The 26,690-nt window shown below is 35.1% G+C and overlaps 2 protein-coding genes across 4 annotated transcripts in view; both read left to right on the forward strand.

Annotated features, from left to right (window-relative positions):
* The first annotated feature begins 342 nt into the window (after window positions 1–342).
* AP-2mu (adaptor protein complex 2, mu subunit) lies at window positions 343–4,350 on the forward strand. Its single transcript, XM_011055370.2, has 5 exons — window positions 343–573; window positions 1,548–1,928; window positions 2,012–2,262; window positions 2,335–2,591; window positions 2,738–4,350. Exons 2-5 carry the CDS (start codon window positions 1,589–1,591, stop codon window positions 3,216–3,218), a joined length of 1,329 nt encoding a protein of 442 aa, XP_011053672.1. The 5' UTR covers window positions 343–573; window positions 1,548–1,588; the 3' UTR covers window positions 3,219–4,350.
* A 1,757-nt stretch (window positions 4,351–6,107) lies between these two features.
* The window catches only part of Camta (Calmodulin-binding transcription activator), a 62,515-nt gene continuing 41,932 nt past the window's right edge, over window positions 6,108–26,690 (forward strand). Inside the window, exons 1-3 of one of the 3 annotated variants that reach the window (XM_087413901.1) lie at window positions 6,108–6,623; window positions 14,722–15,133; window positions 16,706–16,997. In XM_087413901.1, coding sequence (XP_087270027.1) covers window positions 14,897–15,133; window positions 16,706–16,997 — 529 coding nt within the window. In that variant the 5' untranslated portion in view covers window positions 6,108–6,623; window positions 14,722–14,896. The remainder of the gene's footprint in view (window positions 6,624–14,721; window positions 15,134–16,705; window positions 16,998–26,690) is intronic. The other 2 variants (XM_011055369.2, XM_087413900.1) reach the window with 2 other exon arrangements.

Genomic DNA, 26,690 nt, shown 5'->3' on the forward strand with positions numbered 1-26,690 from the left:
ATTAATATCTCATTAATTATTACGAAAATTGCAAAATGATAGAGGACTTGTCGACTCAGTTTATTTTTATTAAGAATAGCATTATATGATTACATTTGATTATTGAGCGTTTTATCAGATACAGCCTGTATACATAAATATTATAATATCCTTTGTAAAGTAAGGAATAACAAATATAAATATAAATAAATAAAGTAAATAAAATAAATAAGTATACATACGTAAGTAAATAAGTAAATATTTCATTTCGCGCAAATAAACGCGCACTTCAAACGACGTGTTTTATCGACAGCGACGATTACAACGAGCATGGCTCTAGGTGGCACCGCTACCTAACCTACGTTCATTGACCAGCTCGTAGTCAGTCTCAATCTGTTTCGTCCACGTCGTCTGTGGCGTTCTCGGTTGGCGATCCGTGATATCAGAATTTGGAAAGTGGGTGTTGCTTCCGTCAGCCGTCAACCGTCCATCAGCTTGCAGTGAGAGAGTGCCGAGAGTATCGCGCTATATCTAACGGGAGGGCGGAATCGCAGATAGGAAATCTCGGCGAGCCACCCTCCGTGGGAGTCATGTGTAAGTGAAACTTCAGCCTGCTCCAGCCCGCGTTCCTCGACGCCGGTTTCCCGAGGAGCGCGGCAGCGACTTGGACGCGAAGGGTTAGGCGGGGGTCCACGTACGATCGATAATACTAACCGTTCGCAAGACATACTGAACGGATGGACGGTTCCAAGTGTCATTTGACAAATGGGGCGTTTTATCTGTCGTTACAGTGTCCCAATGAATTTTTTCATGATGCGTACACGCTTTCACGAGCCGCACGTATTACGAATTCTTTTTATCGTTTTCTAATTCAGAACCACTCGCTGAGCGTCGAAGACGTTTCTTATCAGTAAAGGAATCCCAGATTACTGTTTATTTGATTTATTTTACTTTATATGTGATTGTAGTGCCGAGTTATTTTTGGAACTATGTTTAGGGATGCTTTATTGATTTTACCAAGTTTCCTAGTAGAAGTTTGGAATCACTTTAGTAATTCTGTATTACAGATTTGTAGATTTATTCCTTGAAAACTAAGTTGAAACTTAGAAATCCAGTAAGCAAACTGTCTGCAGAGTGCTAGCAGATTGGCAGCAAATTAAATCTGAAAAATGCAGTAGAATCTGTATTCCATTAAGTTGTGTCTTCTGTTGACATAACCATGATTCTTATATCATGAACATAATTTGATGGCAATTCAGTGTCAGAAATCGAGCAGAATCTGTCAAACGTAATCTGTTTGATTTCTACTGCTAATTTGTCAAACTGTTCAGTTTCTAGTAATTTGGTTAGTTTCTACTAATCTGCTGTTAAACCATGTAGAAATATATTTATATATTTTTTATAACATTTTGTTACATCTGATATAATAGACCAGATAAAATTTATCAGCGGATATTTTGCAAAGTCTTTACAAGCAAACTTGGCTCTAATTGGGATTTTTGTTGTACTGAATTTGTTGTCATGTACTTAGTAAGAATTATAATATATTATAATAATTTTTATTGCAGATTGATCTTGACTCAAAAAGCTAGCTCTACCCTCTGTCAAGATGATAGGGGGTCTATTTGTTTACAACCATAAAGGAGAGGTGCTCATCTCCCGAGTATATCGGGATGATATTGGCCGTAACGCAGTGGATGCATTTCGTGTCAATGTTATCCATGCGCGGCAGCAAGTGCGCTCACCTGTAACCAACATTGCCAGAACATCGTTTTTCCATATAAAACGCGCTAACATTTGGTTAGCTGCTGTCACTAAACAAAATGTTAACGCAGCGATGGTATTCGAGCTGCTGCTGAAGATCATAGATGTTATGCAATCGTATTTTGGCAAGATTTCAGAAGAGAACATCAAGAATAATTTCGTGCTTATTTACGAGCTGCTCGATGGTCGGTATTAAAGTTTGATATTTTAATAATTATATTATGTGGCTTTTTCCTTTTTTGGAACTTTATTGATCTTTTTTTTACAGAGATACTTGACTTTGGATATCCACAGAACTGTGATACGGGCGTGTTGAAGACATTTATCACTCAACAAGGAGTGAAATCAGCTACCAAGGAAGAACAAGCTCAGATAACATCGCAAGTCACAGGTCAAATCGGATGGAGGCGAGAGGGCATTAAGTACAGACGTAATGAGCTCTTTTTGGATGTACTTGAATATGTGAATCTATTGATGAGCCCTCAGGGTCAGGTTCTTAGTGCACATGTTGCTGGAAAGGTAAATTCTCTAAAGAAAATAAAATAATTCAGCGGAGTTTTCACAAATTCCTGATAAAAAATTATTTTTTAGGTGGTAATGAAATCCTATTTATCTGGTATGCCAGAATGTAAATTTGGGATTAATGACAAGATTGTTATGGAGGCTAAGGGCATGAAAGGAAGCGGCGGATTAGGAGGTGGCGGTGATGATCCCACTGGAGCTAGATCCGGCAAACCGGTTGTTGTTATTGACGACTGCCAATTTCATCAGTGCGTTAAGCTTAGTAAATTCGAGACCGAACATTCCATTAGTTTTATACCACCGGATGGTGAATTCGAGCTGATGAGGTGAGACATGAACTTTAATATATTAATTATAATAAAATTTTTATTGCAAATTAAATTTGATTTAGCTAGCTCTGTCAAAGAATTTATGTGTAATTATTTTTGATCACGAAAATAATCGTAGATATAAAAATTATTTTTATTTACAGATACCGTACTACGAAGGATATATCATTGCCTTTCCGCGTAATACCATTAGTACGCGAGGTGGGCCGAACGAAAATGGAAGTTAAAGCGGTTCTGAAATCAAACTTTAAGCCCTCGTTGCTGGGACAGAAGATAGAAGTGCGCGTACCGACGCCGTTAAACACTGCCGGTGTACAACTGATATGTTTGAAGGGTAAGGCGAAATACAAAGCATCGGAGAACGCGATTGTTTGGAAGATCAAGCGCATGGCTGGCATGAAGGAGACGCAGTTGTCCGCCGAGATCGATCTATTAGAGACGGACACGAAGAAGAAATGGACGAGACCGCCGATATCAATGAATTTTGAAGTGCCATTTGCGCCGTCTGGCTTCAAGGTGCGCTACTTGAAAGTTTTTGAGTCCAAATTGAATTACTCGGATCATGATGTGATAAAATGGGTTCGTTACATTGGCCGCAGCGGCTTATACGAGACGCGGTGTTAATGATTCCGAATCTCGATATTGAGGCATAAATAATTGTAAAGAAGTAATCTCATTGCAGAAGTCACGACTGCGAGTATTGATATTGGCTATTTCTCGTTATTATTTCATTGTAGCGCATATTTGAAGCGACGATTTGAAATTCAACAATCGTTCGGATGGTTAATTCCTAATCGTGCACGATACGTAGCGATGGAAAATGTATCGAAAGAAGAATTATCAGCACAAAATTTCTGTGTAATTGTAGGAAATTTTTTTTTGTATATTATATAGCGTACTAGCAAGAGTGACGTTCTCATTTTCATTTATTAGGAAAAAATGCGATGGTGTATTAGGAGAAAATTTTCAAACGGAAAAATAAAACTAGATTCCCTCTTGTGTGAAAAGATGTTGAACGGAATATATCATGATAATCGGTACCAGGCGGATTATTTCCTTCGTGCCAATTTTTCAGTCGTCCATTTTATTCACATCGATTCTTAGTCGTAATATCACACCATGCGTGGTGGATAGTATGAGCTATAATCAGATTTTGTTAATAAGATTTTTTGAAATGGAAAATTTGTTATTGAAGATGACGATAATTAGATATAATCATGAATTGTTTATATATATATATATATTTACTTGAATCATTTAATAAGATTTGTATTTTCTTTTGCTTCGTTTTTACGCCGAAATGATCATTATAAGTTTTTAGCATCACAATCTAAGTAATTAAAAAATCGATTCGCGCATCTGGAATTAATACAGTTATGAGGATAATCTATATTCAAGAAATATAAATATATTTGTAGGATTATTATATAACGAATGTTTTTTTCGGAGCACATTGTGAATTTCTGTATTAATATATATCTATATACGCAAATGATAATTATTCATTTTTTGTGTAACAATGTATGAAGTTACGGCCTCTTACTGAAGTTTGAGCGGAACTGACCAAACCCTGTGTACTAGGGATCATTCGGTACAAGCTTGTGATGCGCTCAATGAAATGTAGAATGCTTTTAACCTGTTAGCCGTGCATGAGAATAAGAGTAGAAAGAAGCATCGATCGATTGTACGAGCGTGATTGATTTCATCTCTCTAAAAGAACGCTCGAATGCGTAATGAAATATATGTGTAAAATAAATTATGCGTTAAATTTAATTATCCTGCTTTCTTTAAATTATTATCCTCAGTATTACGTGCAACAAAATTAATTTGTGACACAAAGAATGCAAAATCAATAAAATATAATTTACTTAGAAATTAGATTATACATTGAAGAGCTATAGAATAATAAAGGTCTGTTCTTTTTCATTAAGCTTCAAAGTATCTTCAGTATTACGTGCAACAAAATTAACTTGTGACTCAACGTATACAAAATCGATAAAATGTAATTTAGTTAGAAATTAGATTTTATATTGAAGATCTAAGTAACATAACAGTGCCTGCAAAGCATAAAAAAAACACTTATATACACTCTTTAGCGCTTTTTTAACGTTTTATAATCAATGTGTGTTATTTGAGCCGACTATAGCATCTAAAAGTTTGTTTTTTTTTGTTAATTGAACTTGTTGCGCAGTTCATCTTTTCCTCTTTTTTTTCTCTAACATGAAAAGAAAAATAAGAGAAAGATGAACCGTGCGAGAAGTTTAGCTAAAAAAGAAAAATAAAGCTATTCAGGATAAGAACGCAATAAATATAAAAGCAGTCAATGTAAAATGCTCACCTTTAATCGGTGATTATTTATGACTTTAGATGCAGAAAATATTTTTAAGGTGATCGATGAGATGCGGAATTGTTTATGTCTTAAAAAAAATTTAAAATAAGTATAAAAAAAATTTGAACTTTCAAAAATTGATTTTGAAATGCGCGCTACTTGCTATTCTCGAAATATCGAATGAATATCGATACGCGCGCGACTTCTCGCCGGAGCAGTATATCGGACATTTTAAACAAGGCGACGCCTTGAAACGTTAGACGTTAAAAAAGTGTTAATCTTAGAATAGAAAATTTTGTAAGTCATGAGATAATGGATTATTAACTAGTCAGGTAGTGACGGTTGTACTCTCGCTTTCTTCTGTTTCGTCAATTTTGTTTTCGGAACGAATTTTTTCTTCGAATAATTGTGATCTTGATTAGATAGCGCGACATTTTTCAACATAATTCATGGCCGTTTTAGACTCCTGAGAAATACCATGGGCGATACGTTGCGCATTGTTTGTCATGCGACAGGTGAACAATTTTCTTTTTCTTTCTCCACATTGCCAAGAAATTTAACTAAAAAGATCTAGTAGTGCTGTCCAAGATTTGTAATTCTAGGCATTGACTTGACCTGTGTCGGCGATGTGTTTTCAGGCCAGTGTAAGAATATCTTTGCATCATAATTCAAGTTTATTGCTTTCTACTTTTATCTCCTTTAAGAAAAAGAAAAACGATAGAACACAATTACAAATATTGGACAACACTCCTGAACACTGATCATATCCCTGATGAAAATAAAAATCAGAGCGTAAGTCGAATGTAATGCGAGAATAATAGAAACGTAAACGTTTGTTTTACGTTTCATTATTTCAATTTTCGCTTCCTAGAAACTTCATTTACGCTTCTGTTACTCTTCCATTAGACTTACATTTTTTATTTTCACCAGGGATACGAGACACTTCGGTTACATACCGTACAGCACAGAAGCTTACAATAACATTTGCAATATTACAGTAATATTACTGAAACGTTGCAATCTTGGTACAATATTGCTGAAATGATCTCTGCTATATGGAGTGCTCCGACGTTTACGTTTACAGCGCGCGATAACGTCATCGCCTTCTATTCCACGGAAACTTGGCGGGAAACGCTTTGAATTTCCGCCAGCGAGGTTTCTCGTCTACGTCCGCCCTGGCGCATCCGCGACGGCACAGAGCGCGACGATTCTTACCTTGAAGCGGCGCATGCGATTCACGCTCGCCTCGCACCGCTCCGCTCCGTTCACATACAACGTATACGTGTCGCACGTATACCTGTCATGGATTCCGAGGATCGACCGCGGCCACCGCGGGCACGCGTGATCGCGCGATTCCCTGCGTGAGAGTGTCGCGCATCGCACGCACGCACGCACGCACCCACGCACGCACGCACGTACGCACGTACGCACGCCGAGCCGACGGACGGTGTCCGAGGCGTGCACGAGGAAGCACAATCGGACAAGACTGCCATCTTCGTCGTCGTCGTCGTCGTCGTCGATCATGAGCGTCGCGGTACCGTCGCGCGGAGGAAGGTGCCGTCGTCGCCGTTGGTGAACGAGCTGCTGGGAGAGACGCCCGAGAGAGTCGCACCAACACCGCGTATCGGGAAGCGCGGCGTGCCGAAATGATTACCTTCATCGGTGACGGGCCTTCTGTTCTCATTCGGAGCACGGATCCCGTGAGTATCCTCTGTTACATATCGCTTTTATTTCTTTTTTTTTTTTCTTTTTCACGCGTTATCAAATCCTCTAGAATGTCACCACCCTCTGATAAATAGAGAGTCGCTAAATACGAAGAATGGGGGATGTACAGAGAATCGAGTGCGCGCCTATCGAGACTGCACGGAGGAATTACGCCCCATAGAATGAACGTATAAAAGTCAACGAAAAATCAAAGTAACTTTATTTTATCTTGACTTTTACGACGTTAAAATAAAGTCATTTCGATTTTCTCTCGGCTCGGTGCGCTCCTTGGGCGAGCGTGTGCGTGTCGCCGCGACGTCGCCGTCGTGTTCATGGCTTCGCCCGTCCGCGTGGCGGCTTTATGGTCGTCGCTATTTTTAGAGCATACCGTAAACCCACGGCCTGCTGCCGCCCGCGAAGAAAGAATCTTGCGTTTTGTCCGCGCGGGCACGTGCGGCGAACCATATGGATCATATTGGTGGATTCGAGACGGATGTTCCAGGACGCGGGTGTTACACGTTCATCGTCGACGGCGTGAATTTTTGGCGGGAACGTCGTTGGTGGACCGTCGAACGTGAACATTTCTTTGTAGCGTGCTAGATTCCTGAGACTTCGATCGATGGGAGAATAATCAGAGAAAAACAGGTTTTGCTAATCGAGAATTTATTTATGCGACACTGTGTTTCATGCTCTAACTTCGTTTATAATATATTCCTGTATGGAAGAAAAATGATGAGTAACATTAGTCGACGACAGTGAAATTAGAAAATAGAATCTCTTGTTAATTCAATATATTTTAACCTTTAGAGGGCAGAGTCCATTTTTAAAGTATCTTACAGCTTTTCTTTTTGAATAAGATTTGTTGTATTTCATTTCATTGTATTCTTTGTGTAGTAAATAGTTCATTTCATTGTATTCTTTGCCAAGTATAACACTATTTCAGCGCCACTATAATGTCTATGAAGATTAATAAAATAAATAATATTTTATTAAATAAGAGCATAAGAGCATGTATTTATTTTAATTACATCATTGAATTAAGATTGAATTTACAAACTTTTATTTCTTACTGAATTAAGAAGATTCAATTTTCAATTAGACTGCTGTCAGCCAATGTTGTAAATATAACATTTTTTGCTCTCACTTTTTTTTAATTGCTTTCAATTTTTTAAATATACAGATATTTTAAATTAAAAGCTTTAGTGTTTTTCTAATTGGAAACTAAAAGTGAACTCAACTTTTGCAAACGTATATAATAAACAAATTTCTCTATTTAAAGATTAATTCACATGAACATTAATTTTAATCGTTTGCTCTCTAATTAAAATTGTATAAATTGAAAACATCATTAAAATGTTTGATAACGAGCTTTGTTATTGCATTGACTGCAGGATACAATAACAATATTCCGCAAATTTTATATGATTTTGCATGGGTTTTATCTTTCAAGGGCGAGTAATATTTTTAAAAGATAATTCCTGTCGGAAAAAGTCGGAGTCATGCTTGCGCTTCAAAAGAGTTTCGCGTGTAAGTTCAATATCTTATCGCCCGTGTAATAAATTTAGTTTTCGAGACAGTAGCTATATGAAAAATAAATTTAAATAAATTATCGTATTTTTATTGTCCCAGGAGCAGATTAAGCTGGAGATAAATTGAGTTTAGGTTTTGTAAGCTTCCGTTATAATGTCTATGAAATAATTTCTTTTTTTTGAAAATATTTGTATGTATTTTACGTATAATATGTTATATTTATAGAACAGGACGTATGTTATCACATTAACTGTTCCATATTTAATTATGCTGGGAATCTCAAGAGTTATTCGATCTTTAAATATCTCGGTCGCAAATAAACGTAGAAATAATTCATTTTGGTGGCAATTTGGATTTAGTTTATGCTTTTATTCTTCTTTCTTTCTCTGTTAACTTCCTGTGCTAAAACCTGGCAATTTGGCAATAATTAATTTCTTTAATCTCTGTTCTTCCCTCTCATAATGCAAACGTCATGAATGTTAACGTGGACGCGACGTAATCTTCTCTGACAGCAGCGCGTGTTGTAGATACATCCCTTAAGGATTGCAAGACCCTCGTGAAAGATAATATTTTCAGAGCACAAGGTTAATCCCTTGGTCTTACTCTGCCTTGACTTATTGAAGCAAGAACTTCTTTTCTCAAGTCTTCTTACTGAGCAAAGACTCTCGAATCGATGCGAGAGATGGCTGGAAATGAGAAACTTATTTAGTAGTTAACTTTCATGTAACAAGTTTTTAATTCTCATAGAAAGAAAGTAACGAGTTTTAAATATACAATTGAATATGTGTCCATTTAATTATTTTTAAGCAAGAGGAAAAGTTCAATGACTTTGCAATATTGATATAACATCGATATAATATCAAGGTATTTTGTATTGTCAAACTGGACTCGTTATCTCGATGAATTTATCGTAATCAGCTGTTATCAAGAGTGACGTGCGTTTCCTACCGCTGAGGATTCTAATAGCATGTTCGAAAATGATAATAGCAACTAGCATAACTAGGAACGTGCATAGGAACATCACTTTGGTACATTTCAGATTCCTAACTAACTGTTTAGAAACTGACGTTCATTCTCGAATATAATGCATCAAAGGTAACATTCTCAGTTGTTGATTATACTCTCTGCGTAATGCATATCTAATATTTAAATATTTTAAAGTAACATATTAAAGTATTTCTTTTTAAAATTTTGATAACAAAATCGATGTTTTAAAGTGAATAAGGTAAAATAGAGTTTTTAAAATACGTATTTAATAATTAATGCGTTAAATGCGTATTTAATAGTTATTATATAAAGTAATTAATCTTCCGGAACGACGTCAAAATTTGTGACACAGTTACTGACGCTGGATTCTGCAAAATCTATTTAATTTATGACTAAAAGGCACTAATTAATTTCAAGATAAAGAACCAAAATGACATAAAAATATGTGTGTGTATGTGTGAATACTAAGTTTATTTTAATAAGAAGAATTCAAATTTGCAAATATAACATAAAAAGTGTAATTGCAGTGATCCAATAGATTCACTGTCAGCTCCGAGAAGTTAAAAGAAATTTATTATCGTTAAATAATTATTAAAGTTTTAATAAAAATACAAGTATATATATATAGTTCACCATTAGAAAATTATTTTGTCGTAATACTTTTTCAATTTTCTCCATTTTCTATTATTTCGCCTTACATAAAAAGTTTATGACGTGAAATTTCTTAATAGATTGGTAAGGAAGGATTTATCAAATGAAATTCTTCAAATGATTAATGAGAGAAAATTCTCTGTGGAGTGATGCTCGAAGTTTGATCGAAAATTTTCTAGTCGATCTTTTCAGTTTTTTTTAGCTTGCTACTCTCGCACGCGTTCTTTAATATCGTGCTTCATAAACGTCAAACGACGATCCCTATAACGCGGCGGTTTCGCTTTTGGAAGACGTGCGCAACATATGGGTACCTGGAGATCGATCGATCTGAACGCGTAGTAACCTATATGCGATTTTCTAGTTAACGATATCAGCACGAAGCTGGCAGTGCATGGCGGTCTAAAGAATTTTACATCCGTTCCTAAAGCGATGAGAGAAATGTGTCGCATTTAGTTTTCTCTTTATTTATACATCATTATTGACATCGTTAGATTTTATTCATTGGCTGGTGTTCTTTCTCATTCACGTCATTTTTGATATGTTAGATTTTATTCCACGCGAAGAGGCATTAGCGAAGAGAAAATTATTCCTGTAGAGCTTTTGTAATATAGATGAATTTAATCAAGCTAAAGAGCGAATCTGCTTTTCCAGCAACATATACGACGTTGTTTCTTAACATGAAATTTTATTTTCTTTCATGTAATTTTTATATCCCATCATTTTTTTTACACAATGCTTTAATCATCTTTAATATTAATTTAACTTATGAAAAGCATGGCCATAAATCCCTGGGATTACACGTGACATACACAACGCGACTAAGGATTAGAAGTGACATAAGTATAATCCACAGTGTGTATTAACAGATGCATTTAATTTTACTCATGTTAGAGAATAGTTCAATCCACAACAGAAAATTTTTTAGAGATAATTTAATAACAATGCATTCATATACGTAATAGCAGCGGACTGCCTGAACATGTGATTTTTAATTTGATAAGTCTATAAAAGAGCCATCTAAGTATCATTTATATTACGAGAAAAAAATATTTTTGCAATTATCAATTTTTTTCCAAGTATATAATAAGATATAATTCTTCATATATGTGTAGGTTTCACTGTAAATATAACACTATGTTTACATGTTTAAATATGTAAATCCATTTTTGTATACAGAGAGTATAGTATTATTTTTATACGGATAACTAAATCACGCACGTATATAAAGTCACTGGATTTGCAATGTTAACTATAATTTATTGTCATTTTCAGTGTCAACTATATATTTTTTGGCAGAATTATAAATATAATTATTATTATTAACATTACAGCAATAAAAATGATGCTTCCATCATTATTATTCTATATAATTATAATCACAAAAGTATCAAAACATTTTTCTCTTTCAATTAGTGTACTTAATTGCACGAAAAAGAATGGCTTTATCATTGCTTTTTCGTTGATTGTTTTATACAATGATTTTATTAAAAATCCACAAAAAATAAGACTAAAGACATTATGCAAATCCAAATTTAGTCTTTTATTAACTAAAAAACGCTGACTAACAAAGAAAAAAGTTTTTCTACAAAGTTGAACAATTTTACTGTTTCACACGTAAAAACTATCGCGTACTGAAAAATTTTTTTGTATCTATAAACGTGGAAAGAATGATTTTGTTGAAATATCTAAACATTTAGCTGGATACAGATCTGAAAATAATCTTTTTTAAGTAGCGAGCCAAAATTTTTTCACGACGTTTTCTTCGAATTGTATATCGGCGAGTCTCCAGCATTCCTCACTCGATCGTCATGACAGTGACTGCGCGATCGGAGTTACTTAACTCAGTTTCATTCGTGAATGAAACGACAAAGTCAACCTATTAAAACTAGAAATCTAATCTTACGACAATCGGAACAGATACGTAAGTCTAGACAGTAAATTGTTTGCTTAACGTGTACAGGATAGTAACGAACGGACATCCTCCGCGTGTGAATGCACCGGCGACGCGACGGTTCTATTATTATTGCACGTGCCGTTGTACCGGCAGATATCCGCTACGCGCGCGCTCGATACGGCTCCATACATGAATGACCGCGATATTTACTCGCCTTTAACATTCACCCTGTATATTTAATGCCTATTGAAGGCACGCCAAGCGAATGACATTAATTCTTACTAAAATACACGACGTGCGTTTATCATGGATCGTACGTGACGAAGCCGCGCGTCATCGCGGCTGAAACGCTTGACGGATTATGTCAGTATCAGAGTATTGCATGGGGTTACTATTTCTGAAAAGGTTTGAAATAAAACGAATGACGTCTAATTTATTTTTTTTTTAATCGTGCGCCGATTCCTTATTGCCGATCATTTTTAATTATTTCAGTAATTTTTACCCTATCGAAAGTTAAGCACGTATATAGTTTTGCACAGAAATGTTGCGCTGATCAAATAAAAATTATTCATAGTAATAATTATTTATAATAATAATAATAATTGTTTAGACTAGATTAATAATATTATATTAATTTATAAAAATGTTTATATTAATAATTATTTATATAATAATCTGTAATTTCTATAATATAAAATTTGAACAATGTATGAAAGATGATAAATTTGTTTAGTTTTGTTGCTTTTTGCTAGGACTGGATTTTTTTTCTAAGTCGCTAAAATTTTGTACGTGAAAATTGGCAATGATGTACTTTTGTTTGCCGAGTAAATCCATGACAGTAGCGGCCAAGAAATGCATTTATGACTATGCATGCCAACCTAATAAGTAATCCCACGGAGTCTACGAAGATGAACAATCTGGCTGTTTCACACGTGAAAACTATCGTGTGCTGAAATAAATCTGGAAATTTGCCAGATAATTCCTCAATAATTTTTATTTTATTTTCTATTCTGAGCTAATGGATCGAAACGCATTTTCGCCATAAGAATTAATTAAATAAGACGAATTCTCTAACTCACGCACACTTTGAATATATGAGAGACACTTTTATTACCTTTTTTATCAAATTACTAATACAATAATAGTTTGGAATAGTTTCAAGTGCTTAAAGAAGGTTTGTTTCTTATTACATACAAACAAGAATCAGCATTGTGAAAATGCACATTTCTAATGCATGAATTCTTTATAAGATTATAACTTTAAGATTTATTATTATTAAAGATTATATTTAAATAATTATAATTAAATTTATAATTTATAAACTATAAATATATATATATATATATATATATATATACATAAATTAAATATATAAATATATAAATATATACAGAATGTTTCATAAATTTTTGCCAAGCGCTTTTGTGTAAATAGAGCGGACTAAACTGAGTCGAAAATTCCTCTATCATTCTGCAATTTTCTCAATAGTTAACAAGATATTAATTACTAAGATTTGCCGAATTTTGGTCTTGAATAATTTTTTACTCAAATACTATTAACTTTACAAAAAAAACTGCAAGAGACGAAAATCATTTATTCTCTTCTCATAGAACTCTAAGAATTTTTTTAGAATTTTTTATCAACTTTTTAGTACTGCATTTTTTTACTTTTATTAACATGAGAAAATACGGTATTAAAAAATTCTAAAAATTCTTAGAACTTTATTAGAAAAGAAAATATATAATTATAAAGAAAATATAATATAAGAAATAATTTTTGTCTCTCGCTGTTTTTTTGTAAAGTTGATAGTATTTGAGTAAAAAATTATTGAAAACTAATATTCAGTGATTTTTAGTAATTAATATGTCATAAACCATTGCGAAAATTGCAAATTAGTAGAGGACTTTCGTTCAGTTTAATCCGCTCTATCTACATAAAAGCGCTTGGTAAAAACTTAGACATTCTGTATATAAATTAAATTGAATTTATTTCATTCTTTTCTTGAAAAATTCAGGAACTATAAAAATAAATTTTATATATAGATATATATCAAATATCTTGTTTCACTAGCAGTTCGAGTTCCACAAATTTTTCCTTCTTTTTATTTCATGACGTATCACAGAGTATCACGGCACGATCACAAATGGTTCTGAACAAAATCCATTCAATTTTAAGCGATTCCTTCGAGATCTCCTGTTGCTATGAGCTCAGAGATCTCGAAAACAAATTCCTTCGCTCCGGCGAGCCGAGAAAATGAGAAAATCGCCCTGGGCTTTAAACTGGGATGATCAGATCTTTAGATTGCAATAAAACCGAGGTCAGCATAAGATATATTTCACCAATCCGTACCATAAACATACCTAAAAATATTTCAGACCCTCCCCCTTCGCTGTTTACACTTTATACTTTCGAAAGAAATGTATCAATTCATTACTGCGACAAATATATTAGTGTGACATAATTCTTTTAAATGTAGAAGTAAACAATTATTTCAATCATTAATTGAATTTGATTAAAACATTTTTTCTTTCTTATATATGGGGATTTAATACAAATTAATCTTTCTTTCGTAATAAAGTCATCCAGTGATGATAAAAGTCTCTCAATTAAATTTCTTAGACAAAATCGATCTCCCGGTACAAATATGAACCCTCGGTGAAAAAGCGGGGCACATTAGAGCATTGAATGTGCAATGGGCCATTATCTAAAAGCTGGTAGCTTCTGGACCCAACCTTAGTTTAAACCGCGCACATGCCTGCTACTTTGATACCGAAGTGGTGTACCGCGAGAGCTGCTTTATTGAAAGAGAGGCAGAGAGTCGTCGAGCCGCACGTCGACGGTGTCGGCAGAAATAATCCCATCGATTCGCCTTCCGGAAGAAGCCACGCCGGTACGGTCGGGCTCGCGCGGTTACGAACGAAAGCGGGCGTGTAGATCCGCGCCGGGGTGGCGGTGGGTGTGGGCGCGGGCGGGTAGGATCATCCCCTAAAACGACAGCTTTAATATCAGCCTGGATGTGTTTGTGTGCGCAGGAGGAGCAGGCGGCAGCGGACGAGTGGGAGCTTTAAGAGCCGGAGAACGTGTCGTGCTGGAGAACGACACGCTTAACGTTGTCGCCGCCGTCGTCGTCGTCGACGAGCAGACGGGAAGAGAGTGCACTCTCTCGCATTCGGCGAGGACAGACCGGCAAGGAACTGCGCGACGAGGATGAGACAGGTAGTCGTGCTGGAGCCAGCGGGCAGTGTCCTGGTCATCAGACAGACCTCCCTGGGTGGCGGCGGCGTCGCCACCACCGGCAATGTCAACTCCAGCCCAACGGGTACTAATGATACCCACGCCTTGGTCAATCACGCCGCCGTCTCCACGATCGCCTCCAATGATCACAATCAAAACAGGATAGTCGTGGTGCGCTCATCTACTTCGTCCACCTGCATGACGAGTTCGGTGAGAACGACGCTCGACCTTTACACGTGCTTAATCGACGAACCGCAAGTTGTAAAACCGTTGTGGGGTTGATTTACCTTGTTCAGGGACCGTTGCCCATGTTTGCTTTATATTACTAGTCTGTTATAACATAGATTCTGGTTATACGCTAACTAACTTGGAAATTGAATCCGTTATGTTAGCGTCCGTTTTACTTTTGCGAGTTAGCGTTTGCGAGAAAACAAATCGTAGCATAGAATTACAGAGATTAATCTGAAACCTTTGAGTAGAAACTCGCAGTCTGAAACTGTGTTTAGAAATTTTTATTTTGCAGATTATCACTAATAAACACTCGATCGCGTTTCTCGGCAAGAATATTATTTAGAACTTTATATTAAATATGAAATGGCATTATTACGATGTTATTGCAATGTAGATATCCGATATGGGACTGCAAATCGGTTAATTAATTCTCATTCGTGAGCTGTTATCTGGTAAATTGTCTGCCGATGTTACTTCAATTTAACTACCGCGTTAAACGTGAAAGTCATATTAGGAAAGTTCTTGCTAAAAACGTGTTGGCGGTAAAAGGTCAAATGATCGCTGAATGCGGAGGAAGAAAGTGCGAGACAGGTTATCTCTTTTCCTCCGTCGGAGGCGTAGAATAGATGTCTTTGGGAAATATCCCGAGTTAGTCTCGTAACGAAGTGCTTACGGAATAAAAGACTTGCCTTTCCAGCCGGTGCAACTCGCGAGAAAAAAAACTCTGCCGCCTATATAGCTTTACAATACGAAACGAGACAACTTCAATTATAGCTGGGAATGGGTGGCAGGTGGTACCACGAGCCTCGCCTCGTTCCGATGTAAAGGGTTAAAGAGGATAGATCACTCCTCGTCGCGAAGGACGTTCTGCCACAATTCAGTGTCGCGATTTCACGCAATTTTTACGTTATTGCTCATTTTTTCTAACAACAATACAATTGTTTTTTACAATTATAAGAAGATCAAGTAACATGTAAAACATTAATGCATTACTTTTATATATATATATATATATATATATATATATATATATATATATCTATTTTTAATATAGCTTTTAATTTCTCTTATTAATTCTACTCGTCTGATTCCTTTTAACGTAATTACTCGCGTGAGATGTTTCTGACGTCCTAATATTATATATCAATTTTCATTGTTCTCCTTAATAATTTGGAATTAAATAAAGATTGATAATATTCTATTTCTATACTTTCTTTAGATAAAGATAAATGCAATTTTTTTTAATTGTGAAATAATTTGCGCTAAATATAATAACGTATATAAATAGCATTTAGCGAATTTATAATTCTAGAATGTCGTGGAACCTCATTCGAGTAATAAAGGGTTAAGATTATAGAAAAGATTACAGAAAGAATATTCTCATTTTTTTATGCTGACAAGTTAGACTTCCTAATATTCTAAAATAAATTTACCAGTTATATTATCTTTGCATTACATTCTATTTGGTTTTCATGACCAATAAAATAACTAAAATAGTCTAAAAATACCGGTGGGAGACCACAATTTACGATCGATTTGTGTGCCATTTAGGCCGACAATCACGTATCGACCAACGGCAATAGCAACATCAACATTAACACGAACATTAATGGGAACCCGGGAGGCATCAGCTGCAAGCCATCGTCGAAGGTCGGAATTGGCGGCGGTGCCTGCAAGCCGAATGAGAGAAACGACCACCGAAACGAGCATAAAAACCAGGAAGGAGTCACTAATAGCAACGAGACAAACCCTGCCGCTGGATGTCGTCCAAGGACGAGCAAGGAAGCCGCTCATGAGAATGTCGTCTCCGACAGGAAGCTCGATAACGTGGATCCTATCTCCCGTGAGTACTTCCGCCATTACTCACCTGTACCTTTGACAACTCGAGTGATCGCCTCGTAAATTATTTACTCGTGCGATTGGTTCAGACATACGATATGTCCTCGTATCCTTGATATGACGAATGTTGAGGCTATATAAATTATTATAGAACAATTAACTGATGTCGTCTTACATTTCAAAGCTTATAGGAAGAAACATTAAACGATTAAATGAACTGTCATTTGATATAATGTAAGGGTAAAGTTATCTATATGAAAGAAACTTCAGAAAATTCTTCCTAATTTTAATCGCCTAATGGAAGCACGAATCTTTATTACATATCAGCATCAATGTCGCGGTGGGAGTTCTCGTGATTGTTGTGTCGTTAGGAAAAGTTTTCAGGCTCGCCTGTCTAAGGCAGCTTTAAGTAGTTCTTGAAAATTATGGCTCTCTCGCACGAAGAGAGCTAAACGAAGAAGCGGACGAAGAATTAGTCTCGCGCGCGTTGAGACTCGAAGAAAATCGCAATGAAGTTTAAAACAAACCCCAGCGTTTTAAAGCGAACGGTTACACTACCGCACGAGAATGGTGGCACCGGAACGGAGAGAAACCTGACCAAAGTTTCCACTCATCACGATGGAAACGGAAACTGCACACAAACTGCATTCGAGTTTTACACGGAATGACTTTGGGGCCCGTAAACCACGCGATTAGCAGCGAGTGACTGTATATGAGGGAACGATAAACTATCGGACCTACAACTTTTACAGTTTATACCTTCCTGTGCGAATCGGTTAAGAAGCAATTAACTACTTCTTAAGACTAATAATGTGCGGATAATTGAACAAGATAAAAATAAGGCTAGTAAAGGAAAATTTGTATTAAATTGTAGAAAAATTTGAGAATAGAATAATAAAATAGAAATTTAAATGAATAATTAAATATTTTTATTTTCTAGTGGATATTAAAATTCTTTTATCAATGTAGGTTAAATTAAAATGTCTCTAGACATTTTATGTGTTCAAATATTTTTTATATTCCTCATTGTTAAAATTTTTGCGTATAGATAAATATTCAAATTAAAATATTGATTCTCTAAACATTTATATCTTTGATTATCATAGTTTCATTGAATTTACGGATTTTTAATTTTTAGATATTTTAAATATTAAAAAATTGATTTATATTTCAAACTTTGAAATTCAAAGGTGTATGCTATGCCAAACTCGTACGTCAATTAATGTTGCGACACAATGCTGTAATATCATTTTTCCGCACATATGTAACTGAATTACTACACTTTTTATACCTCGCTAAATTGTTTCATGCAGTTGCAAATGAATTTAGTTAGTCGTTGTACATCGGAAAATAGTGGCCCATATACAACTGTTACACGTTGAGCCCCGATAATACGCAATGTCGATACGATATTTTTTGCACGATACGACGTGCATCGATAGCTCGGGAATAAAAACAAAATGTAGTTGAAAACCGAATGCTGGAAGCAAATATCCACAATTCGCTGAGCAGGTTTACTCGATCCTTTCCCATCTGAAAGGTTACGAAAACAGAAATGATCGATATGCACTGAGGATCCGTTCTATGAAGGAGATCTGAAGCTTCTCATCCCTAAATCGTCCTACTTATCATCATTTTTCGAGAATCGCGCGATCTTTTCTGAAGTGGAAATTATCGATCTGCATTACAAAAAGTACGTGGAAGGAATGGCGAATATACAATGTGGTCTGAAAATTTTATATAAAAAAATACAAATTTCATATTTTTTACCTGTAAATCTTTCTTGATATAATTTTTAAAAAATTTTAAATAATTTTCCAGCAAAATGCGTTTTATTTTGTTATATTTTGTTACAATTTGATTATTACTTTTATCATTATCGTTCTATTTATCATTTTTCAAGAACCGCGTAATCTTTTTTGAAGTGGAAATTATTTGCATTATAAAAAGTACGTGGGAGGAATGGCAATGGTAAATATGTACAGCGTGATATGAACTTTTACATAAAATAATAAAAATTACATATTTTCTAAATGTAAATTTTTTCTGATTTAATTTAAAAAAAAACTTCAGATAATGTCACAGAATAAAATGCGTTTTATTTTATCATACGATTTAATTACTAACTTTATCGTTTAACTTTTATCTTCTTGTGAGTGGATATTACTTATTAACGGAACTTCCTGCTGCTTTCTTCATAAAGTAACATGTACAATCGCAAACTTTTCAATGTGGGATTTCCATTAAGGTTACCGTCACTTTTCCTAGAAATCAAGTTTCCTAGAAACCAGTTTTCCCTGTGTACAATTTCATCATATTTCCCGTACTTGCATTTCGAAGACCTTGTCTGATTTCGTATACTCTGTCATCTTCGTCTTTCTGTCGTGAAAAAGGTTTCGACTCATTTCCAGAGCTGGCTGTATGCACATGCACTCTAAACTCGCGTGGCATATGCACAGTTGCCGGGTGGCTGCAGACACAGACGATTCCTCTATTCTTTGAGCAACGTTTTCCTATAATGGGCACTCGTGCATGAATCCGATTCTGAATATAAATAGGAAGAACGAGTTGCGTGCCGCGAAGAGAGAAAGAGAGAGAGAGAGAGAGAGAATGCTCTGGGAAAGTATTACCGTTTGATGTACAGGACGTAGATGCTAAAACGTGTCGCGCAAATTTCGAGATGGTTTTTACGATCGCCAAGTTCTAACGACATGGCGAAATTCGACGACAATTCGCAGGAGCAGTTAGCCATGATTGTGCAAAAAGAAAAAGAAAATCGTTGCTTATTGCAATTTTACATTTAACGTAGTTAATATAAAGTTTGATCGAAATTTTAATTGAAAATGTGGGCGAACGTTTCACTTTAACGTCCAATACAAATTACGTTTGGTGTTATAAAAATATTTGTTCGATAAAAATTCAATCGTATTAGATTAAAAATATGTTCTCGAAATGGTACTCTTTTTTTCTTACTAATCGATTAAAAGTTTCATAGAATTTATTTATTATAGAGTTTTTTAGAAAAAGATTTGAAATTAGATATATACATTAAATTTTAGTCGCAGATCTAATTGAATCTATTTATATGAGTATATTTATCTCTTTCTTTCTCTTTGAAAATCAACATGCGAATTATTTTTTGATATTTTCTAATATTCTTGTAAAAGTTTGATGAATGCGCTTCGCTGGGCGTTTTCTGTATCGTGACCCCGGCTTTTGTGACGCACGAGACCTTCTTCAACAAGCTCCTTATTTATTGCCGACCTTGTTATTTATTGTTAGTGCCACATAGGCCGAGAAAGTTTCTCTTAGGATCTATGGTTTTCCGATCGTGCGCAGACTTTAACCCTTCGTAGTTCACACATAGCGCCTTTTTTAGGATTGTTCATCTAAATTCTAAATGATGATCAAAATTTTGCATTCGAAAAAAATTAGAATTTTTTTTTTTTACAAATAACAAATTAGAATTTAACAAATTTAAGCCATCCTTAAGTTAATGTTATTTTGTGCTTTCTCGTTTATGAATAATAACTATTTTGTGTGTTGCAACAAAATTGCAGAGTATTATTTATGCGTTATTATATAAAAATGACAAAATTTTTCCTTAAAGGCGTTTAAAGTAATTATTTAATATTAATTTTATTTTCTAAAAATACAACGTCATATTTGTATTATTCTATCTTTGTTATTCATTAGACGTAAAACAAGGATAGAAAAACACAAATAGTTATCCTAATAATCGTTTCCTTAAATCCAGAGAAATAAATGGTAATTAAATAATTCTAAAAAAATAGCTATTTAAACTATTTTTTATTTTAAATTTGCTGCAAGATCGATTATTTCTGGCATTGCGAAATTAAATCAATAAAAAAATATCAAGAAAAAATTCGTGTTCTTACTTTATTTTTTATTCATCATCTAATATACAACTCTTATAATTATATACAAAATTCGGATTTCATTTTCATTTAAATAATTATAGTTTAAATATATATATATATATATCTATATATATATATATATAAAAGGTACAATAAGGAGATTAATAGGCTTACAATTTAGTAACGTGTAGTGTAAGGGAAAGCTCTGAAGTATTTTGTATTTCTCTTACGATCACCCCAAGCGAGAGTGGTTCTTCCTTATCGACGCAAAATTTCATCCCCGGAATCTCTCGCGTCGTTGTTTCAAGATAGACACCGGTATCGCAACGCTTCATTCGAGCTTTTGAAGAAGTGCACCCCGGCAGGGAAGTACCCCCGGCAACACGGGGTAATTCGTAGTTCCGGCAATATCCGCCAGAGCGGCGATTGTGCTGCCTCCACCCCATTCGTGCACGCTTTTCATCGCCACCTCTTCGCTTCGGCAACCCTTCTCATGCATGCGACTTGACGTCCACGGACATTCTCTGGCCTATCTCGTGCCTGTCCTGACCTATCCTATTACCTGTCTGGTGACTAGATCTTGTATTGACTTCTTTGAGAGAAGAGCAGGCTCTTCCTCGTGGGAAAGCTTACTTTTCGTTTAATTTCAACGCCCTTCATTGTTGCGTACTTATTCTCGCGGAAGACTTTAATCCGACGTTTTCGCATTCAGGGATAAGATCTGATAACTTCGTTCATGAAACGCGTGTTCTCCTAGCCTGGCAGGAAGCGTATCGAGCTCATTCAGCGAATCCAGGCTTGAGTTCCTTCGGACCTGGCAATCTTATTGATTGTCTTACTTCTACCGTGACGCGCTCTCTCTTTTTCTTTCTCTCTCTTTCTGCTTTTGCCTCTCTGTTTCTCACTCCTTTTCATCCCCTTCTATAATCCTCTCTCGTAAACCGATCCTTTCTATTTGCCTCTCTCTCTTTCTCTCTCTCTCTCTCTCTCTCTCTCTCTCTCTCTTTTACTATCATACCACATTGATGGCAAGCTATCGACGACTAACGACCAGCGACTTACGTGTCCGGTTTCGGTTCCTCCTCACGAAAAAAGCCGTGAGGAATTGCCTATACGTGATGTGCAGAGAGGGGAAAAATTGGAAAGAAGGGATGAAGATAAAGAGAGATGACGGGGATTGAAAAAGGAAACGATGAACGGGGGATTGCGAGAAGGCGGTTGGACACAAGCCCCCGAACAGCCGACATTCTATTTAAAGTCGCGCGGGGTGGTAGAGCTAGCTAGCGAGTTTGCTAGCTAGTTGACTGGTAATTTACGAGCTTTTACCAAAAAGTTGGACACCTCGGGGATGGCTCCACACTTTGACACGTGACCCACTTTTATTGGGTTACGTAATTGATCGCCCTGCGCCTGCTTCGTGTTAGCGCGATCTCCCTTCTCCTCTCCGCCCTTTTGTCCCCTTGTAATCCCGGCCCTTCCTCTTCCTGTTCTTGCGCGATTCTTCCACAACCGTTTTCGCCAACCTCTCAAAAAACACGCAAAAATATCCTTGCTATCTGTAATCGTTGAGGGCTAATATATGAATCATACATCACTATTGTTTCAGAAATGCTAAAAGAAAATAAGTATTAAGAATTATAAACGAGGAAAAATAGAGTGAAATCTTTAAAGAAATTATAATTCGTATTTATACCTCTTTTATCGATGCATTATAGAATCTTTGCAGAAATAAATTTCGCGCATTTGTCGATAAAAATGAGATGTGAATATAAATCTATGTGTCTTATGTTTGAATATGTTTTTCTTCATTTATAATTTTATATTCTCTTTGGAAATAGATATGGAAAATTAATAAAATCCACTATACAAAGATAACCTAGCCGATTATTAAATATATGATGGTCATCGGTGATTTATTAGATTTTCAAAATTGAAATTGTAACGATCGGTAATTACTGATAATCTTTCATGACTATAAAAATCATTGAGATAATTATTAGATGATAGTTACGTCAAAATCATTTAACTCGACAAATTAAAATAGATTATTATGCATACTATATACTATAATCTTATATTGCTATATAATGCAATATAAGATTATAAATAAACAATGTAAAGGTCTGAGAATAAGTCAAGTGAAATAATAAAATAATACCATAGATATCAGAGCTGTAATGTTTAAATATTTATTAATAGAATCTTTAATTATTACATAACTAACGCAAATGTTTTGATTACAGTTTGGGTGCCCTTCAGTGCAATTAGAATGCAAAGAATAAAATTATAAAATTTCATATAGTTTATTTAAAAGTAATATTTGTTCAAAATTCATTCATTCTTTTAGGAGTGTTGGAAACAGTTAAACTTTGAGTAGATTATTAAATTAAATAGAAATTGAATTAAATTCTTATGGCTTTAAAGTATTTTTATTATTCTATTAATAAAAAATTATATACTATATTATAAACAATCACATTAGTTATTTATTGAAAAAATACAATATTTTTCCTTTTATGTTAAATTCAAATAAAAATAAAATATTGAACACATAGAAAAAAATTGATAAAACAAATTTCATTTAAAAAATAATAAATAAAAATTTTAATAAATGAAAATAAAAAATTATTAAATCTAAATTTATTAAAATACAAAACAGGGATTTAACTCATTTTTTGAAACTTAGTTTAGCTTGATTTTATAGGGTTTGTAAAATGTTTAATTCGTAACTAAGGGATCTAAGGATTTCTCTAATATCTTATTTTCTTTGATATAGCATTTTTTACATTTCAGTTATTCAATTAAATCTCTTGTGCGGAGAAAGGAATGATTAAAATTTCGATCAACTCCATAAGCGTGATTATGTGAACGTCTCTATTATCTGTTCAGCGTCTATTAATGGCTAGCGTTATCAGTGTTGAACGATGTGCTGGAGCGCGAAACGTATTGTTCGCGCTAAGCTGGAGTGTCGTTTTCAGAATTCAGTGATCAGAGAGACCCAGTTACTCGTTCCCGCACGTTCCCAAATTCACCGTGAGTTAGCTGTTAAACTTGTATCGCCTCTTTCTTGTTATATTCAGAAGTATTTCTCTCTGCTACGAGAGTTATTTTTAAAACTGAATCAAAAATGCAAAAGGGAGGCGGGCCGAAAAATAATAAAGGATACGAATAAGTTAGCGACAAAAAGGAGCACGCCATTAATTGTTATGCGTAATTCCATTCCTTCCCATGCTAACGATTAATCAGATTCTCGATAAAGGGTTGCGTGTACGTTTTCGGTAAAGCCTTTAAGATCGTGTGTGACGAAATCATTGTAACACTTCGTAGGTATGGCCCACTCGCGCGATATCATCTTGGCGAACGCGAATTGTTCGTGACAATCTAATTTATTTTCAACTTATTCCTGTGCTACATTTGAATATGTTCTCACCACCGTTATCGTTACTAATAAACGAAGATTGATCTATTAGCGATTTAACAAAAAATGAATTTTTAAAGAATAAAAATGTTAATATAGAAGATATTTATTTCGTTCGTTTGTACGTCATTCGTGCAGATCTTCTAGATGCCATAAAGTTCAAAGCGAAGAATCTCGGTCGTGGCATTTTCGTTGCACGTTTGTAGACTTGCAACAAAAAGATCGACGCGTGCATGAATATGTATGCTCCCTAAACTATTTCGGTTACTTTGGGGCTATTTAGAGATGCGGTATGTGAGGCTACGAGAAAACGGCCTCAGAGAAAGAGTGAAAGAGAAAGAGAGAGAGAGAGAGAGAGAGAGAGAGAGAGAGAGAGAGAAAGAGTGGGGGAGGGAGAGTGCGGCAGTTCAGCCTATAGAGCACATTTAAGAGGAAAGTTTAGATTGTTGGGTCGTGGAGCCCATTTGCTAATATAAATGACGGAGCTAATTGTCGAGATTATATCTCAACGTACACAATTAATCTAATCACACGCTAATAATTTGTTTGCGCTAGCTAACTTGAGGTAGTTTGGTGTACAAACAGTAAGGTGATTTTTAGCAATTATTTAACGCTGTAACAAAATGTAAAATGGTATAAATTTTATATAAAAGTCTATTCTTTTTTATACTTTTTATAACATGTGCTTAAAATATGATTAATAACATAAATACGAAATTATTAAAATATGTTAAATTGCAGAGATTGATTGTTTTGCATAGATTAAACATTTATTTTTACATGCAATAAAAAGTTTGCGACATCAACGACAGATTGCTGGCAGATTTATTCGCATTCGCGGCTGGGATGTTCAATAACGTTGCACGTCACGTTTTCGAGGTGAAGTATCGTCGCGTGAGAACGAGAGATTTCGGCGGTAACGGTATTTTTTAACTATATAGAATGACAAATTACATTACTTAAATGTTTGTCGTGTTAGTCACACGTGTAGCAATAACTTTATTTGTTAGAAATATTTTCGCTAGTTTGTACAATAAAAAGAAATATTATATACAGAAATTCTTTGATATTGCGGATTAAATTTTTAACTGTGCTTTCTACAACAATTACACGCTCCAATTTGCAAAAAGATTGAAAAAATGTTTTTACAGAATATTAAAATTATCAGTTTAGAATTTCTATATGTGAAGGGAAGATATTTTCTACATGTACATAACACGGACAAAAAATGCGGATATTTGAGAAATGTAGTATACTATTGATTTTATTAATTTCATTAATCTATCATTTTGTTCTTAATAAGGATTCATAATAAAGATTCCTTGTTGGAACGGAGAGTTATATAACGCTTGAATAGTCACAGATGCTTAAATAATACAATGTATTACCTTTCTTCTAGCAGAACATCTTCCAATTGCTTAAGAGATAGATTGCAGGAAGAGAAATCTGTTTTTCATTCTGCTCTCCCAAGCTACTTGTAATGATTCGATGATATTTAAATCCAACGATTGCGCTGGCCAAGAAAGATATTAAAGTTTTGGAGAACAGATGGAAATTTTGAAAAATAGAATGAGAAGTAAATTTCCTGTCTAACATCATGCACTTATATAAGTGATTGAAAGGTATTGTACTAAAAAAATAGTACATTTCATTGCGACCATTCAAGCATTGACTGATTCCATTCTAACAATGGAATCTACGTTAAAGGCAAACGGTAGATCAACCTTCTATTAATAAAGCAAATAATTTATTTTCTATGTATTCACATTATTATGTCTCCTGTATGATTAGTTTATATAATTTTCAATGTCAATTTTTTTTTATATGACGTCAATTTCACAAAAATTATTACTGGCAATTTTTATTTTTTTTCTGCCGCCTAAATTATGATAGATGATAAAGAATTATTGCTCCGCCATGTACATTGTCGCTTTACTTCGGCGTATCGTTGTTTTTGCCCGTAGAAACCGTCAGTCCCGTTGTCGTTTGCGAAATCCACGGCGTTTTTGTATCACGGCTACTATAAATCAGAGCGAAACAAAATGGGCTATGTGTAACGCTCCGTTTCGACAGTCGAGTCGGATATCACGGAGCCACGGCAAGGCGCTGGTGAACTCGGCACGGACCCAAAAATTTGTTGGCGGATCGGCTCCAAGGAGCACAATCGTAATTATTTCTGACCATATGTCGGATACAGTTAGAAATCATCTCGCACGTGCGTTCTAGTTCCGTTTACGCGATCCGCGAACGATAGAACGTGTGTAATCGCGAATGATGCATGATAGCTTAATGCGTGTTTACTTTGTCAACACCCGAACTATCAGCGACGAGTACGCGAAGTTTAACGGTGCGCGACATGGATGTGGCAGTGACTGCGAGAGTTTGTGTTTGTGCGAGA

The sequence above is a fragment of the Acromyrmex echinatior genome, chromosome 15 (assembly GCF_024713525.1).
Source record: "Acromyrmex echinatior isolate Ae372 chromosome 15, ASM2471352v2, whole genome shotgun sequence".
NCBI classification, from domain to species: domain Eukaryota; kingdom Metazoa; phylum Arthropoda; class Insecta; order Hymenoptera; family Formicidae; genus Acromyrmex; species Acromyrmex echinatior.

Coding starts and splice junctions, on each gene's coding strand:
- AP-2mu (XM_011055370.2), top strand. CDS start 1,589: ATGATAGGGGGTCTATTTGTTTACAACCATAAAGGAGAGGTGCTCATC. Junction 2,263..2,334: donor GTGCACATGTTGCTGGAAAG/GTAAATTCTCTA, acceptor ATTATTTTTTAG/GTGGTAATGAAATCCTATTT. Junction 2,592..2,737: donor GGTGAATTCGAGCTGATGAG/GTGAGACATGAA, acceptor TTTTATTTACAG/ATACCGTACTACGAAGGATA.